This window comes from Cetorhinus maximus, chromosome 2, assembly GCF_964194155.1.
Source record: "Cetorhinus maximus chromosome 2, sCetMax3.hap1.1, whole genome shotgun sequence".
Lineage (NCBI taxonomy): Eukaryota > Metazoa > Chordata > Chondrichthyes > Lamniformes > Cetorhinidae > Cetorhinus > Cetorhinus maximus.
Window position 1 is genome coordinate 749,762 of NC_135880.1, and position 21,376 is coordinate 771,137.

The window sequence follows — 21,376 nt, forward strand, 5'->3', positions numbered from 1 at the left end:
TCTCTGAAGGCGGAGGGGCCTGTTAGTGGGGTGGCGATAAAGGCATATGGACACTTGCCTTTATCAATCGAGGCATTGATTATAAAAGTAGGGAGGTCATGTTGGAGTTGTATAGAATCTTGGTGAGGTCACAGCTGGAGTACTGTGTGCAGTTCTGGTCGCCACATTATAGGAAGGATGTGATTGCACCGGAGGGGGTGCAGAGGAGATTCACCAGGATGTTGCCTAGGATGAAACATTTAAGTTATGAAGAGAGGTTGGATAGACTTGGGTCGTTTTTGTTGGAGCAGAGAAGACTGAGGGGTGACCTGATGGAGGTGTACAAGATTCTGAGGGGCATGGACAGGTTGGATAGGGAGCAGCTGTTCCCGTTAGTTGAAGGGTCAGTCACGAGGGGACTGAAGTTCAAGGTGAGGGGGATGTGAGGAAAAACCTTTTTACCCAGAGGGTGGTGACGGTCTGGAATGCACTGCCTGGGAGGATGGTGGAGGCGGGTTGCCTCACATCCTTTAAAAAGTACCTGGATGAGCACTTGGCATATCATAACATTCAAGACTATGGGCCAAGTGCTGGTAAATGGGATTAGGTAGGTATGTCAGGTGTTTCTCACGTGTCGGTGCAGACTTGATGGGCCGAAGGACCTCTTCTGCACTGAGATTCTGTGATTCCAATGAACCACCCCTTGGAGAACTGTCTCTCGGGTATTCCTTCCAACTTCAAATGCTGTGCCATCTCTTCGATTATCTCTGCCTTCCCAGCTTTGGCAGACAATCCTACTCTTAATTTACTTGCCGATTCAATTAACCTGGCTTTTGGGATCCCTTGTAAAATCGTCAGGACACCTCTTCCACCTGCAGGAAAGCTTTAGCAGTTTCCAGTGCCACATTATTTTTGATAGTAGAAACCTGATGTTTCCTTTTAGCTTTTATTACTTAGTAAATCTACACACAAATTGTCACTGTCTTTTGTTCCAAAATATCCCAGACCCGAGCCCCTGAACTTTGTCATGACTCACTGGGGATAGTGCGCTGCAATATCGAGCCCCATTGCTCCTCGAGCTACGACAAACGTGGAAAGTTTGATCAAACCACCAGACTGCCCCAATTCTACCTAACTGTTTAACTTAGGTTTATTGAACAAACTGTCATTAACCAGTTAATATGAACTGCTAATTTCTAACTCTATAACCTAGGGCTGAATTTTCTGGTTAGTGGGGTGGGGGTGGGGGGGGGTGGGGCGCAGAGCGGGAGCGGGTCCGAACACCGCTCGTGATCGGGTCTGCACCGCCATTTTACACAGGCAGGCCAATTAAGGCCCGTCCAGCATACTTCACGTCTCCCGTGCATAACGCTCAGGCCACCAGGTCCAATGGCAACCTGTATAAAGGAAGGCCTGGCAGCCTCGGAAAGGCTGCTTTCAATGGCTGGGCGAAGGGCTGTACAGTGGGACAATGAAGTTCATGCAAATCCAGAGGGTAGCCCTTCGGGGCAGACCAGGCCGGAAAGTAGGGCAGGGGGGGCCAGTGTGCCCCTCGTTTTTCGGATGACTGCCTTGCTGCCCTCCTCAAGGAGGTGGCAGCACGGTGGGAGGTGCTGGTTCCCCAGGATGGGAAGAGGAGGCCACCCTACATGAAGAAACATGCCTGGGAGGAGGTGGCGGAGGTGGTGAGCGCCCGTGACGTGGTGCAGCGCACCTGCATCCAGTGTCGCAAGTGCTTTAACGACTTGTTGCGCTCTGGCAGGGTAAGTACCATGTTGGCATTGGGCATTTAACTCAGCAGGTTGGCTTACCCCCACCCCCTCACCAAGTCGGAGTGTAGTGACTGCATTGAATCATTGACAGCAAGTGTCCTTTGCTGGGTGGGCCAGCAGATATTGCCCATGCTGAGGTCAGCCTGAGAGGACGATGGAGTGATGTGTTTTGCCCCCACAGCATGTGTTACACTGAGTCCCACATGACTGTTTTGGGGGCAACCTGGAGGAGCTGCACCGAGGTGCAGTGCAGGTACTCCAGGATATGTCAAAGTCAGGGTGATGAGATGTTGGGAGGGGAGCTTCAAGGTGGCATGGCAATGAACCATCTGCTGCCCTCTGCACTCCACGTGCTTGTGTCTCCTTGCTATGGAAGGATATACCACGTGGTGCCTAATGTGATGTAGGCAGCATTTGGCAAAGGGAGGCGTGGGGGGGTTGGGGAACAGGCTTAGTATCTTTGTGTGAGTGTTCGGCAGCAGTGGGGTGAGGAAGCATTGGAGCCCTGATATGTCCCACTCTGGTTGGGGTGGGCCGTGTGCCAAGCGAATCCATGTGCAATTTGCACTAATCAATCAACGCTCGTCTCTCATGTTCAGGAGGAGAATGCTCATAATGCGGCAGAGTGTACGAGGACTGGCGGCAGCCAGGCGCAGATCACCATTCTTAGCTGGTTCGAGCAGGAGGCCCTGGATTTGGAGAGGCACCATGCGCCCAGGTCCACTGGTGTCAGTGAGGCTGGGATGCCACAGCCAGGTATTTAAGTGCAACAGTGAGGTCAACATTGTTCTCCCAACAGCCATAGCAGTGTTGAATGTTAATTGATTTAATTTTGCAACATGGCTTGACCATTGCTTATGGAAGGATGAGCACATAATCATCTGGGGGACAGGGATGCACTTTGTCATTGTCTCCACATTAACTGATCCACTGTCCTTCTTCGTTTCAGCATCTTCAGAGCAGGGCTAGGAGAAGCAGCAGAGGCCCCCTCTCACACCTAATGGGCCTGAAGTCTCACTAGTGTCACACCATTTCTCTGAGGCAGGCACCAGCGCAGATATTAGCATCTCGGTGGGAATTCAAACATCGGCTACTGTCCCGGGTCTCAGCGGTGAGGGCACTTCACAGTCACTGGAGGAGCCTGATGATGTGCCTCTGGAGTCGTCCACGACGCAGCAGGGGCAGGAAATGCGGCCGGGTGTGTGGAAGCTTCTGGGGTAGATACATGAGGCTATGCTTGGCTTGATCTCCATGGTAGAGCAGCCTACGTGGATGATCGCCAAAGAAATGAGCCACATGTCCAAGGACCATGCGTCCTCCATGGAGAGAGTGGTGTCTCTGGAGAGGCTCCTCCAGGAGACCCGTCAGGGCTTCCTGGGGATGCGCTCTGACCAGCAAGCCCTCACATCGGCATTGACCTCAGCGTCGGAGATGGTCTAGGCATCAAGTTTCCCAGCTCGGTGCCCATCCATCCACAGTGAGCAGGGAGGTCCAAAGTGACCTCACGTTGACGCAGCAACTGCCTGTTGTTCTGCGGGCTCCTCTCAGGGTGCTCCAGATGAGGACGGCAGCTCCTCCGCTCCTCTTCCAGTGACCGTAGCACCCAGTGAGGCTGCGACAACTGAGGAGATGCCAGCTGTGGAACTGGCAGCTCCCTCCCAGGCGGGGCCTCCACGCATCAGAGAACGCCCACCAAGGTCATCGAGGCCAACAGGACAGCAGAGTCAGCAGGCAGAAATCTGGAGTGCAAAGGGACTTGGGAGTCCTGGTCCAGGATTCTCTTAAGGTTAACTTGCAGGTTGAGTCGGTAGTTAGGAAGGGAAATGCAATGATGGCATTTATTTCAAGAGGACTAGAATATAAAAGTAGGGATGTGCTGCTGAGGCTTTATAAGGCTCTGGTCAGACCACATTTAGAATATTGTGAGCAATTTTGGGCCCCGTATCTCAGGAAGGATGTGCTGGCCCTAGAGAGGGTCCAGAGGAGCGAGAACGATCCCAGGAATGAAAGGCTTAAGATATGAGGAACGTTTCAGGACTCTGGGTCTATACTCGATGGAGTTTAGAAGGACGAGGGGGGATCTGATTGAAACTTACAGAATACTGAAAGGCCTGGATAGAGTGGACGTGGGGAAGATGTTTCCATTAGTAGGAGAAACTAGGACCCAAGGGCACAGCCTCAGAGTAAAGGGAAGACCTTTTAGAACAGAGATGAGGAGAAACTTCTTTAGCCAGAGAGTGGTGAATCTATGGAATTCATTGCCACAGAAGGCTGTGGGGGCCAGGTCATTGAGTGTATTTAAGACCGAGATAGATAGGTTCTTGATTGGTAAGGGGATCAAAGGTTACGGGGAGAAGGCGGGTGAATGGGGTTGAGAAACTTATCAGCCATGATTGAATGGTGGAGCAGACTTGATGGGCCGAGTGGCCTAATTACTGCTCCTAGGTCTTATGGTCTTATGCCACTCTGAGTGATGGAGCAGCACCAAGACGTAGCACCCGGAAATGAAAACATAGGGCACCTTAGGCACACCATGGGTTTTGCACTGGTGCTTTTATGTTGGCCCGAAATGAGGTCCTTATGATTTGTTCTGAATTGTAACACTATTGTCCTTTTTTTTTGCATAAGTTTGTTTGCTTGACATATTAAATTCAGATATGTCACCATGGCTGAGGGTGCCTCTTTTCTTTTGCATGTGGATGGTTTCCAAAGATGTAATGAGTGCTTTGTTAGACATTCAGCTTCATTAACTAGGCCCTTAGTTACTGTTCCTAACCTGGCAGATTTTGCACTGAAGTGTCAAGTATGGAGCCTACAGCCCAGGCTTGTCCTGGCGGTCCATCTGTGGTGTGCCAGATGAAGGTTCGTTGGATTAAAGCCTCCTGGGTGTCCATGCCTCTCTGCAGCATGCCCGGGTCAGTGTCTACCCTCTCAGCATTTCCCTGTGCATACTCGTCCTCGGACTCACTGCTGGACTCATCGTGTGCAGCCATAGCCACTGTGTCGACGTCTTCATTGTCCACTGCGTCCCCCCCTTTCCAGCGCAAAATTGGGGACAGTGCAGCATACACCATCACCGATACACGATCTGGGGGGTACTGGAGTGCGCCCCTGAGCGGTCCAGGCATCGGAAGCGCATCTTAAGACCGATGGCTCTCTCCACCACAGCCCTTGTGGAGGCATTGCTCCTATTGTACCGCTGCTCAGCTTCTGTTCTTGGATGGCAGAGAGGTGTCGTGAGCCACCATCTGAGGGGATAGCCCTTGTCACCCAGCAGCCATCCATCCAGCCGGGGTGGAGCACTAAAGAGCCTCAGCACCTGGGAGGGTCTGAGGATGTAGGCGTCGTGGGAGCTGCCTGGGTACCTTGCACAGACTTGTAGAATCTGCATCCTGTGATCACACACTATCTGCACGTTCATGGAGTGGAAGCCCTTCCTGTTGACGAAGGCACCAGGCTCACCTGCTGGCACCTTGAAGGTCACATGTGTACAGTCTAATGCACCCTGGACACAGGAGAAGCCAGCAATGGCCGTGAAGCCGCTGGCTCGCTGTGTCTGGTTTGGCTGTTCCCAACAGACGTGGATGAAGGTCAATGCACGGCTGAACAGAGCGTCTGTACCTGCTTGACACAAGTGCAGACAGCTGATTGGGCAACACCGCAAAGATCACCCACCGAGCCCTGGAAGGGGCCAGAGGCCTGCCCCCACACGCCAATGGGAAAATTCTGCCCCTAAACTCTATCCCCTTCTTAAATCCCTTTACGCACACGTACAAGGCACATAAGACACACAAAAACATGGATTTTAAGGGTCAGATAAAACAGTTCAATAGCACCAATTCCACAATACAGGATTTGATGGGTTGATTTTGATTGATGTCGTCCAAATTCCTTTCAGTTCCTGTTGATGACACGAGGTGGACTTCCAGCACTTTCAGTATTTAGTTCACTAGTTGAGCACTTGCCTTTCAATGTCTCTAACTGTGATTTTCCCCGTTGCCTCATGACAGGTGTTTTTAGAGATAAAGCAGGTTATAGAGATATGAGGAGAAAAACCAGCTAGCTATTATTGTGGAATTACTGGAATCTTACTCAGAGAAGGGAGGAGTTTTAGGTCTTGTTCCTTTCAAGCTAGGAGCTATTCTGCTTCAATGCTCTCAAAACCTGGTCACCAAGTCAGGAGCCAATTAAAACGTTGTCAGGCAGTCCCCTTGGTCCAGGACTCCTTTCTGGAACCATCCTGTCTTTCATGGCACACTGTTCCAGGACTGCAACATTGTATGTATCTCTCATCCTGTTCCAGTGGATAAGTGTTTCAACTTGCAGCCATTGTAATTTTAATCCCCAGTCCAACAGAAATAAAAAGGTATGTTCCTTACAGCACCACTCATTACATCTTGCCAATCAGAAAATGACGCATTTAAGCCTACTGTTTCCTGTTAGCTAGCCAATTTCCTATCTATGCCAATATGTTCCCCCCTATATCATAAGCTTTTATCCTCTGCAATAGCCTTCAACATGGCAACTTATCAAATTCTGGAAATCTAAGTACTGTACTGGTTGCCCTTTATTCACAGCATATGTTACTTCTTCAAAGAACTCCAATAAGTTGGTTAAACATGGTTTCCCTCTCACAAAACTATGTTGAGTCTGCCTGATTACTCTGAAACCCTGCTATAACATTTTTAATAACTTCCAAAATTTTCCCAATGTCAGATGTTAAGCTAACTGGCCTGTAGTTTCCACTTTCTGACTCCCTCCCTTGTTGAATAAAGGAGTTCTATTTGCTATTTTCCATTCTAATGGAACTTTTACTGAATCTAGGGAATTTTGGAAAATTAAAACCAGCGCATCAACTATCTCACTCGTCGCTTCCTTTAAGACCCTAGGATGAAGTCCATCAGGACCCAGGGATTTGCCAGCCCGTAGCTCCAACAATTTGCTAAGTACCACTTCTCTGGTGACTGTAATTTTCCCGAGTTCCTCCCTCCCTTCAACTTCCTGATTTACAGCAATTTTTGAGATGTTACTTGTATCCTCCATAGTGAAGACCAAAGAAATATAACTGTTTAATCCATCTGCCATCTCCTTATTTTCCATTATTAATTCCCCAGACTCACTTTCTATAAGACCAACAGTCACTTTGTTAACTCTTTTAGATATAGAAACTAGGAGCAGGAGTAGGCCATTCGAGCCTACTCCGCCATTCAATATGATCATGGCTGATCATCTTTTCTTTTTAAATAATCGATAGAAACTCTTAGTACCTGTCTTTATATTTCAAGCTAGCTTTTTCTCATTCTCTAATTTTTCCCTCCTTAATCATTTTGTTATCCTTTGCTGTTCCTTATATTCTTTACAATCTTCTGACCTGCCACCTGTCTTTGCGCAATTATATGCTTTCTCTTTAAGTCTGATACTGTCTTTAACTTTAGTTAAACATGGATGGTGGGTCCTCCCCTTGGAATTTTTCTTTCTCATTGGAAAGAATCCATTCTGTGTATTCTGAAATATCCCTTTAAACATTTGCCACTGCATCTCTATTGACCTATCCCTTAACCACATTTGCCAGTTCACTTTAGCTAGCTCTGCTTTCATGCCTTCATAAATGCCATTATTTAAGTTTGAAATACTAGTCTTAGGCCACTCACCCTCCCTCAAATTGAATGTAAAATTCAATCATATTATGATTGCTGCTACCTAGGGGGTGCCTTCCCTACGAGGTCATCAATTAATCCTATCTTGTTGCTCAATACCAGGTCTAGAATATCCTGCTTTCTGATTTGCTCTAGAACATGCTGCTCTAACAAACTATCCCGAAAACGTTCTATGAACAACTCATCTCGGCTACCTTTGCCCATCTGATTTTTCCAGCCTATATGTAGATTAAAATCCCCCATGATTGTCAGCATACCTTTCTGATAAGCTCCCATTATCTCTTCCATTATATTCTGTCCTACCGTGTAGTTAGCATTTGGGGGCCTGTACACCATGCCTACCTCTCAACCCGAACCGCTTCTACATCCTGGTTTCCTAAATTTAGGTCATCCCTCTCTATTGTGCTAATACCATCATTAATTTCGTACAGAACTAGCAGCTCAAGACTGGGCATCCATGAGGTGCCGTGGGCCATCAGCAGCAGCATTGTACTCAACCACAATCTTTAACCTCATGGCCCAGCATATTACCCACTCTACCATTACCATCAAGCCAGGGGATCAACGCTGGTTCAAAGAAGAATGCAAGAGTGCATTCCAGGAACAGCACCAGGCATACCTAAAAATGAGGTGTCAACCTGGTGAAACTTCAACTCAGGACTACTTGCGTGTCAAACAGCGTAAGCAGCATGCCAGAGGCAGAGTTAAGCAATCCCACAACCAATGGATCAGATCTAAGCTCTGCAGTCCTGCCACATCCAGTCATGAATAGTTGATTGCACCACATCCACAAACATTCACTTCCTCCACCACTGATGCACAGTAGCAGCGGTATGTACCATCTACAAGATGCACTGCAGGAACTCACCAAGGCTCCTTAGACAGCATCTTCCAAACCCACAACCACTAACATAGAAGGACAAGGGCAGCAGATAGATGGGAACACCACCACCTGGAAGTTCCCCTCCAAGACACACACCATCCTGACTTGGAAATATATTGCTGTTCCTTCACTGTCACTGGGTCAAAATCCTGGAACTCCCTCCATAACAGCACTATGGGTGTACCTGCACCACCTGGACTGCAGTAGTTCAAGAAGGCAGCTCACCACCACAAGGGCAATTAGGAATGGGCATTAAATGCTGGCCTAGCCAGTTGACACCAACATCCCATGAATTAATAATAAATAGAAAATGTCCAGATCAACTACTCAGAGCCGAAGTTGCCTAAGCTGCAGAAACTTTCTGCAGATATGGTTGTCCGGGACTGCAGTGCATTCCAGATTCCCACATGCTGTAGTCACGGCATACCACCAGCTCTGTCATTTCCGTCCAGCCTTATTTACATAATTAGTCAATTTATTAATAATTTACACAAATAAAGTAAAAGAAAGTTGCACTCACCTCACTTGGAGACAAGGAAGGAAACTCACCACTCCTGGAGGCTGAAAAAAAGTTGAAAAAGGAGCACCTCTTTCCCCCACTGCCCCGAGTTCCCACCTGAACCAAATGCCCAACTCCTCACTCAATCTACATATCGTTCAGGTGTAGTCTGGTGTCCACACGCCCCTTTCTTTGTGCAAGTTTAAAATCTATCTTTTATAGAGTCTCTGACTCACTAACTAGCTCAGCTTTCTACTATAGTAATTAACACCTAACAAGGGCAACTACTTTCAGCTGATTGAAAGATAACTGCCACTTCAGGCAGCTCCTTGTTTAATTAGGCTGTTGAACTAACAATGTTTGAAAGTAAGAACCTAACTCTTATTCTAAATTTAAAGTTAAGGAAATCTTACCAGCAATTCCCACCGAACCAAATTCCCAACTTCTCACTTAATCTACGTCACACTCAGGCATGGTCTCATGTCCATGTGCCCCTTTCTGCATTTTTATTTACAATTATTTGGAAAAAGAAAGTGGTTAGGAGCAATGTGGGCCTCTTGAAAACAGATATAGGTGACATTTTTCCTCACCTCCCTTCTACTGGTGAATGATTGTAGATTACCCAAATTAGTGTTATTGATCCTTTATTATCTTTTATTCCTATCCATATGGATTCTATTTCTGCCTTACTGATGGCTACATCATATGTTTCTACTGCTCTTATGCTATCTCTAATAAGTACAGCTCCTCCAACTTCTCTTCTTTTCCTTTTTTATCTTTTCTAAGTACTTTATACACTGCAATATTTAATTCAAGTTCTTATTTTTCTGTACCCATGTATGTTACACATGGTTTGATGGTATGTATGTGCTGTTGATTGATTTTGTAGAGATCGACTGCGCACAACGACCAACGTGCTGGGAGATTCATTGGGAGCCGGCATCATAGAACACCTCTCTCGCCATGAGCTTCAGAAAATGGATGCCGAGGCTGGCAAATTTGTCATTGAGGAAAATAAGATGAAGAAACCCTACCAGCTTATCTGCCAGGACAATGAGAACGAGAAGTCCATAGACAGTGAGACCAAGATGTAGACAGCGATGAACACCAAGTTGAACCCACCCTCCTGACCCAGTCAATCTCTTACACTATCTGCATTCAAGCTGATCACTTGGCTAGGCTGTGCCTTCTCCTGTTAGAAGCAAGTCAGAAATTGTTACTCTTAAAATTTGAAATAATTACTGTACACTTTGGATGGAATTTTATGGCCCCATCGTTGGCAGTGGGACCAGAAATGCTGCACCAGAAGATCCCACCGAAGCGAGGGGCCATAAAATTCTGCCCTTTATCTTTAATTTCTACTCCTATTATACAATAGAGAGTGTGGGTACAGTGAGTCCTGTTATACATAGTCAGTCCTATTATACACAGTCAGTTGTGTTATACACAGTCCTGTTACACAGTCAGTCCTGTTATATGCAGTCATTCCTGTTATACAGTGTTATGCAGCAGTGTGTACCATTTACAGGATGCACTGCAGGAATTCACCAAGGCTCCTTCGACAGCATCTCCCAAACCCACGACCACTACCATCTAGAAGGACAAGGGCAGCAGACAGATGGGAACACCACCAACTGGAAGCTCCCCTGCAAGTCACTCACCATCTTGACTTGGAAATGTATCACCATTCCTTCAGTATCGCTGGGTCAAAATCCTGGAACTCCCTCCCTAACAGCACTATGGGTGTACCTACACCACTTGGACTGCAGCGGTTCAAGAAGGCAGCTCACCACCACCTTCTCAAGGGCAGTTAGGGATGGGCAATAAATGCTGGCCCAGCCAGCAACACCCACAACCCGTGAATGAATAAAAAAAAGTCAGACCTGTTATACTCAGTAAGTCCTCCCATACACAGTCAGTTCTCTTATACACAGTCAGTCCTCTTATATGCAGTCAGTCCTGTTACGCAGTCAGTCCTGTTATGCAGTCAGTCCTCTCATACGCAGTCAGTCCTGTTATACACAGTCAGTCCTCTTACATGCAGTCAGTCCTCTTATACACAGTCAGTCCTCTTATACACAGTCAGTCCTCTTATACATAGTCAATTCTCTTATACAGTCAGTCCTGTTATGCACAATCAGTCCTGTTGTACACAGTCAGTCCTGTAACACAGTCAGTCTTGTAACACAGTCAGTCTTGTTCTACACAGTCAAGGCTCCTTCGACAGTACCTTCCAAACCCACGTCCACTATCATCTATTAGGGCAAGGGCAGCAGATAGATGGGAACACCACAGCCTGCAAGTTCCCTTCCATTCACCATCCTGACTTGGAAATATATCGCCGTTAACTTCAATGTCGCTGGGTCAAAATCCTGGAACTCCCTCCCTAACAGCACTGTGGGTGTACATACATCACATGGATTGCAGCAGTTCAAGAAGGTAGCTCACTACCACCTTCTCGAGGGCAACTAGGAATGGGCAATAAATGCTGGCCCAGCCAGCGAAGCCCACATCCCATAAATGAATTTTAAAAAGGCCAGTTACACAGTCAGTCCTGTCATACACAATCATTCCTCTTATACACAGTCAGTTCTCTTATACAGTCAGTCCTGTTATACACAGGACTAGCCGTCGCAGGCTAGAAATAGTGGACAAGTAACTCATCTCCTGACTCTCCAAAGCCTAGTCCACCTAGGCACAAGTCAGGAGTGTGATGGAACACTCCCCACTTGCCTGGATGAGTGCAGCTCCCACAACACTCAAGAAGCTTGACGCCATCCAGGACAAAGCAGCCCGCTTGATTGGCACCACATCCACAAACATTCACTCCCTCCACCACCGATGCACAGTAGCAGCAGTGTGTACCATCTACAAGATGCACTGCAGGAATTCACCAAGGCTCCTTAGACAGCACCTTCCAAACCCATGACCACTACCATCTAGAAGGACAAGGTCAGCAGATAGATGGGAACACCACCACCTGGAAGTTCCCCTCCAAGTCACTCACCATCCTGACTTGGAAATATATCGCTGTTCCTTCACTGTCACTGGGTCAAAATCCTGGAGCTCCCTTCCTAACAGCATTGTGGGTGTACCTACACCACAGGGACTGCAGAGGTTCAAGCAGGCAGCTCACCACCACCTTCTCAAGGGCAACTAGGTATGGGCAATAAACGCTGGCCCAGCCAGCGAAGCCCACATCCCATGAATGAATATTAAAAAAAAGTCAGTCCTGTTACACAGTCAGTCCTGTTATACAGTCCTGTTACGCAGTCACGTAAACTGCAGGAAGATATCAATGGACTGGTCAGGTGTGCAGAAAATTGGCAAATAGAATTCAATCTAGAGAAGTGTGAGGCAATGCATTTGGGGAGGACAAACAAGACAAGGGAATACACAAATAAATAGGATTCTGAAAAGTGTAAAGGAACAGAGGGACCTTAAAGTGTATGCCTATAGATCCCTAATGGTAGCCGGACAGGTAAATAAGGTCAGTGTGAACAACTGTCCCATTTTATACGGGATCATCCTGTAATTCCGCTTATTGTCCTGTCCACCTCATTGTTTTTTCTCGGGACTATATTTGTCCTGTATTTCTAAAGTTATCGGTGCAGCCGCACTCCTGGCATCAACCACAAGGTGGTGTTAGATTGAAGTCCCCAGAGAAGCATGTGTGGCCACAGATTTCCATATTATATGTATCATATCATTATAGTAAGAAAAGCTCCCCTGCTCTCACGGTCACCACCAAACTCCTTGCATCCATCCACCTCCACCTCCCCCCGCCCCCACCACTCCTTCCCCAGTCAAAGTACTCCATATTTTATTTCCTAAGAGTTGGTGATCCTGGATTAGGTGGTTAAGAAGGCTTACAGGATTATTCCCTTTATTAGCAGAGCCCTAGTGTATAAGAACTGTGAAGTTATGCTAGAACTATATAACATAGTGCCAGAATCTAGGGAATTTTGGAAACTTATAACCAGAGCATCTGCTATCTCAGTAGCCATCTCTTTTAGAGTCCTAGAATGTAGGCCATCAGGTTCTGGGGATTTGTTGCTTTTTAGTCTCTTAAATTTCTCCAATACTTTTTCTCTGATGTTATTAATTATCTTAATTTCCTCACTCTTTTTAATCCCAAAGTTAGTAACTTGTGTGTTCTCCTGTGAAAACAGACACAAAATATTTCTTAAAAGCAAAATACTGCAGATGCTGGAAATCAGAAACAAAAATAGAAAATGCTGGAAAACTCAGCAGGTCCAGTGGCATCTGTGGAGAGTCAAACAAAGTTAACGTTTCGAGTCCGTATGACACTTCTTCAGAGCTTGTTCAGACAAAATATTTCTTCTCTGTCTCTGCCATTTTCTCCTTTGCCATGATGATTTCACCTGTCTCTTCCTGTAAGGGATCACTGTTTACTTTAGCTCCTCTTCTTTTTATATATTTGTAAATCTGTTTTTATATTCTTGGCTAGTTTACTCTCATGTTCTTTTTTTTCCCCTTATTATCAATTTTTTTGGTGGCCCTTTGCTGATTTCTACAGTCTCAATCCTCAGGCTTACTACTATCCTTTATACATTTATCTTTTAATCTAATACTGTCCTTAAACTCCTTAGTATGTTGTGGATGGATCTTTGTTGCTGAGTTTTTGTTTTTTAATGGAATATTTTTGTTGGACATTTTGAATTGTATCTTTAAATGTTTCCCATTTTTTATTTATTGCCATACCTTTAATCTATTTACCAAATCAACCTTAGCCAACTGTCCCTTCATTACATAGATTCTAGTTTGAGATTAAGTATGTCACATTCTAACTTAATATGGAATTCAATTGTATTATGATCACTATTTCCCAGCAGATCTTGTACTATGAGATTACTGATTAACCCTGCCTTACACAATATTAACCCTAAAATAACTTTATCCCCAGTTGATTCCACAACATATTGTTCCAGGAAACTGTCATGAAAGCATTCTACAAACTCATCTTCCAGATCACCTTTGCCAATTTGATTGGCCCAGTCTATATGGAGATTAAAGTCCCCCATAATTATGACATTGCCTTTTTCACAAGCTCCAATAATTTCTTGTTTAATGCTCTGTTCAATGGTATAACTACTGTTTGGGGGCCTATAACCTGCTCCCACCAGCATTTCCTGATCCTTGCTATCCCTGATCTCCACCCATACTCATTCTACTTCCTGATCTTTTGATCCAAGATCCTTTCTCACTAACGTCCTTACATCATCCTCAGGGTTACTGCTCCTCATTTCCCATTCTGTCTGTCTTTCTGAGATGATATGTGCCCTGAAATCTTTACTTCCCAGCCTTGTTCACCTTGTAACCATGTCTCTGTAATGTATTGTGAATGTTTTGTGCATTTAGATAATGAACCTTTCACTACTATTCTTTGCATGGACCATATTCGCTGATGTACTATTACTATTAAACTCTATGTCCTGCTCTGCTTGTCTTTACCCACAATGCTACGCTATTCAATTGTCTCAACTTTTGTTTTATGGGCAACATTTTCCCCCCGTTGGGGAGGAAGTGCGGGAGCAGGCAGGCGGCCTTCCGACCGGCACCCCCATTTTACATGGGCGGGCCAATTAAGGCCCACCCAGTGTGACATCCCCCAGTAAGCGCTGTGTGCTCCCTGTGCTGGGGGGGGGGTTGTGGGGGGTGGAGTCCCTTAGCCATGAGTGTGCTTTTTCACACATGCACGCGAAAGAGCGCACAGATCTACCTGCGGCAAAGTGCTGCCTCAGGGGGATCGACTCTGATTGAAAGCTTTAAATAAAGGTGATAAAAAATTTCCCTGCCATGTCCCATCATGTGACACTGTCACATGAATTGGGACATGTCCATAACTTTTATTGAAACATTTCCTAAAAATTTAAATACCCTCTTGAAACCTCGTCCCACCCGTGGATGAGGTTTCATGTTTTTTCTGAAGCCCGCCAGGGCTCCTGGCCTGTCCGCCAACCTTAAGGTTGGACGGCAGGTCCATTAATCATCTTAATTAGTTTTTTAATGGCCTTAAAAGACCGTTGACAGTTCGACGGCGCGCAGCCAATTTGGCTGTGCACCCGCCGAACTGAGAATCTAAATGACGTGGGGAGATGTAGGGACGCATGCCCGACCTATCCCCGAGTCATTTTAGGCATCAGCGAGCAGGCCCCGCCCCCGCTCGCCAACTGGAAGATGCTGCCCTATATTTCTATATCTCCTTTCACCTGATCCCTGCCCCCCTACCCCTCAACATTAGTTCAAAGTCTTATCCATGGCCCTAGTTATATAAATTTCCAGGACTGTGAACCCAGCCCGGTTTAAGTGGAGCCCATCCTAATCAAATAGCTCCCTCTTTCCTGAGTACTGGGGCCAGGGCCCAATGAATCCAAACCCCTTCTTCCCACACCATCCTTTGAGCCATGTATTTAAACCTCTAGTCTGTTTGACCCTATGCCAATTGGTGCCTAGCTCAGGAACAATTTAGAGACGATTACTTTTGAGTTAACTTGAGCACATTTTAATTTGGACCCTAACTTCTCAAATTTTCTCAGCGGAAAATCATTCCTGGTTCTACCTAGGTCTTTGGTTCCTAAGTGGAGCACGATAACTGGATCCTTATGCCCATCCCCCCAAAAGGGGCAGGCATAACCCTGGCATCAGGAGACAACACAACCTTCAGAACTCACAGTTGTGGCTGCAGAGCACAGTACCTAATGGCCTGACTACACTATCATTACCACATTACTTTTCACTCCTTAAACTTGAATCGCTTCCTGCACCGTGGTACCATGGTTAGTTTCCTCATCCACCCTGTAGCAAGTACCTAGTACCTATTGGTCAAAATCAAGGGCTGAGGCTTGTCCATCACTACATGCTGGATCACCATATCTGCCTGATTCGCAGACACACCATCCTATCCCCAGACAGTGACCAACTCAAATGTTCTGCTTAACCTAAGGCTGTGACTGCCTCCTGGCCATTTAAGGACTTCATCCCATCCCACCACTATTTTAACCACAGTAGAGGCCCATGCCAAAGAGGTAACCCAGCAGTTTTTGGTGTGCGCTGGTGTTGGGCAAGAACATCCTTTGGGAGTACCCTGGGCCCATGGGCGGAACATCCCCAAGGACATACCCCATTTATCCCCACCCCCTGACCTCGCATTCCTAGACCCTCACCCACCTCAATCCCCTTGCTAGGGCTGCCAGCCAGGTCACAGCGATAGCACAGACTTATCTTCAGTCCGGCCTCCATGATCTCCTCTTCTTCAAGGATTGTCTGTGGTCCCAATAGTGGCCACTGCTCAATCTTGGTGTTGATGGGACTACAGAGCTGCCAGCCAATCAGATTGACAGACAACTCTCTAAAGTGGGATTTCATGCCCAAATGGGGGCGGAATTCTTGGTCTGAGCCAATTAATGCCCCACGATTGTAAAATGACTGTGGGTGGGGAACATTGCGTTCCGTAGAATCCAACTCTGGCAAGACCAGAATTCACCCCTAATTTCCCTTAGCAAGATGGTAGTGAGCTGCCTTCTTGAACTGCTGCAGTCCCTGTGGTGTTCCAATGTTGTTAGGAAGGGAGTTCCAGGATTTTGACCCAGCGACAGTGAAGGAACGGTGATATATTTCCAAGTCAGGATGGTGTGTGACTTGGAGGGGAACATGCTGGTGGTGGAGTTCCCATGTCTCTGCTGCCCTTGCCCTTCGAGGTCATAGTTTTGAAGGTGCTGTCAAAGGAGGCTTGGTGAGCTGTTGCAGTGCAACTTTTAAATGGTTCACACTGCTGCTGCTTCTGTTTACCAAAGGTGGGGTGCCAATCAAGTGGGCTGCTTAGTCCTGGACAGTGTCAAGTTTCTGGAGTGTTGTGGGAGCTGCACTCATCCAGGCAGTTGGGGAGTATTCCATCACACTCCTGACTTGTGCCTTGTAAATGGTGGATAGGCTTTGGGGAGTCGGGAGGTGAGTTACTCGCCGCAGGATTTCGAGCCTCTGACCTGCTCTTATAGCCACAGTTCCAGCTGGCTGATCAATGGTAACCACCAGGATGCTGATGACTTTGGGAGCATCTTCCTCTTTGATAAAGACAACACTCCCTTTCTAACAGCACTGTGGGTGTACCTACACCACATGGACTGCAGCGGTTCAAGAAGGCAACTCACCACCACCTTCTCAAGGGCAATTAGGAATGGGCAATAAATGCCAGCTTAGCTAGTAATGCCCACATCCCATGAACAAATAAAAAAAGATGCAAATACTGATTTAGTGCCTCAACCATGACCTCTGCTTCCATGCAGAGATTTCCATATTGGTTCCCTAATTGGCCCCACTACCATCTCCAACCTCACTTTTGTCTATAAGGTCCTTGAATGAGTTGTCGTCTCCCAAACCTATTCCCATCTTTCCTGGAACCTCATGTTTGGATCCCCCCGCAATCAGGTATCCACCCAGCCAAAGTACCAAAAGGGCTTTTATCAAAGTTACAATGGCATTCTATGTGAATGTGACAAAAGTAAACTATCCAGTCTTGTGCTGTCTGCAGCCTTCAAGATGGTTAATCACAGGGAGGCAATGACATAGTAGTATTGTCACTGGACCAGCACTCTAGTGATCCAGGATAATGCTCTGGGGGGTCCAGGTTCAAATCCCACCATAGCAGATGAATTCAATAAAATTTGAATTCAACAAAAATCTGGAATTAAAAGTCTGATGATGACCATGATACCATTGCCGATTGTCATAAAAATCCATCTGGTTCACCGATGTCCTTCAGAAAAGGAAATCTACTGTGTGACTCCAAACCCACAGCAATGTGGTTGACTCTTAAATGGCCTCTGAACAAGGGCAATTAAGGATGGGCAATAAATTCTGGCCTAGCCAGTGACACCCAAATCCCATCAACACATAAAAACCCTTCCTGCTGCAATGCCTCCACTATCATCTAGGTGGAATAGGATTGCTCTTGCCTGGCTGATTCTTATCTATTTATTCATAGCCAAAGTATCACTTGCAATGGCCATAGTTTACACAAGATCTTTGGCCAGGAGCCAGTTAGAGCCCACATTCTGAAAGAAAAATTGAGGTGTGACATCACAGGGAAGCAGGTAGGTGATTGACTGGTGAATGTTTCCTATTTATTTTATCTAAACTAGGGAATAAACTGATGAAACTTACTATTCCTATTTTAAAGGCTTATCACTGCTAGTAAGGTGTATTAAGTATTAGCAGGGTTTATCAGTATTAGCAAGGTTTATCAATATTGGTAAGGTTTATCAATAGTAGTAAGGTTTATTAGTATTGATAAAGATTTATTTGCAGCAGTAAGATCTATTAGGAGTAGCAAGGTTGTTAACTAACAAACGCAAGGCAAGGCTGCTCCAACATCTAGAGTGCACGTCATGTGCTAAGTGGGAACTCCAGGACACTTCCCATTTCTGCAGGAAGTGTCAGTCTGAGCTCTAGGTTTCAGAATTTGAACAGCAACTGTCATCACTGCATTGCATCCGTGAAGTTGAGAGCTTTGTGGATAACACATTTCTAGGTGTGGTCACCCCGCAGCCTGAGAGTATGCAGGGAGAGAAGGAATGGGTGACCTCCAGACAGTAAAGTAGAAACAGGCAGGTAGTACAAGAGTCCCCTGAGTACATCCCGCTCTGCAACCAGTATTCAGTTCTGAACTGATGAGAGTGATGGTTCATCTGGGAAGTGCAGCCAGAGTCAAGTCCATGGCACCACAGGTGTCTCAGCTGCATTTGCTAGTGCTGTTGGGGGGGGGGTTTAAACTAATTGGCAGGTGTGTGGGAACCAGGAGATAATATCAGAGAGGAATATCAAGGTGCATAGAATACTAGGAGAGATAGATAGCACTAGAAAAAGGAAGAGTAAGTTAATAGTTGGGGGTCAGAGTAAGGGAGAAAGTAATAAAATCTACATCAGGGTTACTGTGCATGGATGTGAATGCACGGAGTGTGGTAAATAAGGTTGATGAGTCGCAGACGCAGGTTGCCATGTGGAACTATGATGTTGTGGCTATAACAGAGACCTGGTTCAAAGAAGGCCAGAACTGGATGTTAAATAAAAAAGGGAGGGGTGGCGGTATTGATTAAGGAGAGCATTGCAGTGCTGGAGAAAGAGGATGTCCCAGAGGGTTCAAGGGCTTTATTAATAGGGCCATAGAGTACAAGAGCAAGGAGGTTATGTTAAAGCTGTATAAGACATTAGTTTGGCCTCAGCTGAAGTATTGCATCCAGTTTTGGGCACTGCATTTTAGGGAGGATACGAAGGCATTGGGGAGAGTGCAGAAAAGATTCACAAGAATGGTTCCTAGGATGAGGAACTTCAGTTATGAAGATAGAATGGAGAAGAAGAGAAGGTTGAGAGGAGATTTGATAGAAGTGTTCAAGTGCAGACTCGATGGGCCGAAGGGCCTCTTCTGCACTCTCTAATTCTGTGAAAATCATGAGGGGTCTGGACAGTGTAAATGGGCAGAAACTGTTCCCACTTGTGAAAAGATCGAGAATGAGAGGACACAGGTTTAAAGTAATTGGCAAAAGAATCAAAAGCTTGATGATAAAAAACTTTTTCATGCAGCAAGTGGTTAAGGTTTGGCATGCACTAGCTGAGAGTGTGGTGGAGAGGTTCAATTGAAGCATTCAAAATGGAATTAGACTGTTATCTGAAAAGGAAGAGTGGCAGGGTTACGGGGAGAAGGTATGAGAATGGCACTAAAGGGGCTGCTCATTCAGAGAACTGGTGCCTACATGATGGGCTGAATGACCCCATCCTGTGTTGCAACAATTTTGTGATTTTGTGCTTCTCTTTCCATCCCTGCATCCCTATTGTCCCTCAAGGATCTATCCTTGACCCCTCCTATTTCTCATCTACATACTGCTCCTGAACAACATAATCTGAAAGCACATTATTAGCTTTGATAGGTATGCTGACAACATCCAGCTGTCCCTCACAGCACTTCTCTCGAATCCTCCAACGTTGCTAAATTATCAGACTCCTTATCCAACATCCAAGAGCGGATGAACAGAAATTTCTTCCAATTAAATATTGGGAAGACTGAAGCTATTGTTTTTGGTCCCCAACCAAAACTTCCCTAGCTACCAACTCCATGGGTTCACTTTTCACCCCAATTAGAAAGGCTGTGGGCAGGCGCATTATTTCACTCCATCAGCCAGCATCACCTGCAAGCGGTAGGTAGCCAATTAAGGTAAGGCCAATTATCTGACTGGATATTTTCTAGTTGTCCTGAGAGTCCCTGTGAGGTCAGGAGCATGCTAACTTCCTGGAGGTGGACTCCTGGCAGCAGACTAGGGGGTCAGTACCCCAGGCAGGCTTTGAGTACCTTCCCACCTACCTGGCCTCAGTTGCAGTCACAGGCCACAGTTCCTCCTCCATAGTGGTGGTCTGGCAGCTGTGGCCATTTTTTAACTGAAAAGTTGTAGAAGTGCTGAGAGGGCACTTCAAGATGAAGGCACTGTCATCTCTTACCTGAAACAGCTGGCTGCTGCTCCTTCTGAGTTGGGGGTGAGCTGGAGGGCATCCTATTGACCTTTGAAAGCTCTTCTGCTTTTCTTAATTAGACAACAAGTATGCCCTCTGACCACTAATTGGACAATTCAGGGAAAATCACTGCAAGGTGAATGCTCCCAACACAGTTTGAGGTTGGGACCTGCATTTAACCTTGATGTTGGGATCCCAACCCAAAACCCAAAATCCTGCCCTAAATCTCTCTCTGCTAACTACCTGCAACTAAGACAGACTGTTTGCAACCTTGGTGTCATATTTGACCCACAGATGAACTTCCAACCACATGTTCACATTATCACTAAGACCACCTATTCCTATCTCCGTAACATGGCCTGACCTTGCCCCTGTCTGAGCTCATGTGATGTTGAAACCCTTATCCATGCAGCCTTTACCTCTACACTAGACTATTCCAATGTACTCCTAGCTGGTTTCCCATATTCTACCTTCTGTAAAATGGAGGTCATCCAAAACTGCAGCCCATGTGCTGACACATACTATCCCATTCACCTGTCACCCCGTGTTCATTCCTGGTTAAGCTTGATAAGTCTTGATCTTAAAATTCTCATTCTTGTTTTCAAATTCTTCTATGGCCTTGTTCCCCCCTATCTCTGTAATGTCCTGCAGCCCCGCAACCCTTTGAGATAAGTGTGCTCCTCTAATTCCGGCTCCTAAAACATCCCTGATTTTAATAGCTCCATCATTGGTGACAGTGTCTTCAGTTGCCTAGGCCTTAAACTCTGGAATTCCCTCCCTACACCTGTAGAAACATAGGAAATAAGAACAGGAGTAGACCATTCAACCCTTTGAGCCTCCTCTGCCACTCAATATGACTAAGGCTGATTTTCCATATAATTGTAGCAAGACTTCCTTATTCTTATACTCCAATACCCTTGCAATAAATGCCAAAATGCCAATTGCCTTCCTATTTGCTTTCTGTACCTACATGCTAACTTTCTGCATTCCTTGTATGAGTATTTGTAAAAACTCTTACAATTTATTTTTATATTCCTGGCTAGTTTACTCGCATATTATATTTTTT

General features: G+C 46.0%; 1 protein-coding gene across 4 annotated transcripts in view; it reads left to right on the plus strand.

The window, feature by feature from the left end:
- LOC144691690 (excitatory amino acid transporter 1-like) overlaps positions 1 to 9,884 on the plus strand; it is a 169,439-nt gene extending 159,555 nt beyond the window's left edge. For all 4 annotated transcript variants that reach the window (XM_078560044.1, XM_078560060.1, XM_078560069.1 and 1 more), the window contains one exon: positions 9,680 to 9,884. In XM_078560044.1, the coding sequence (XP_078416170.1) occupies positions 9,680 to 9,884 (205 nt within the window). The remainder of the gene's footprint in view (positions 1 to 9,679) is intronic.
- Positions 9,885 to 21,376: the final 11,492 nt, after the last annotated feature.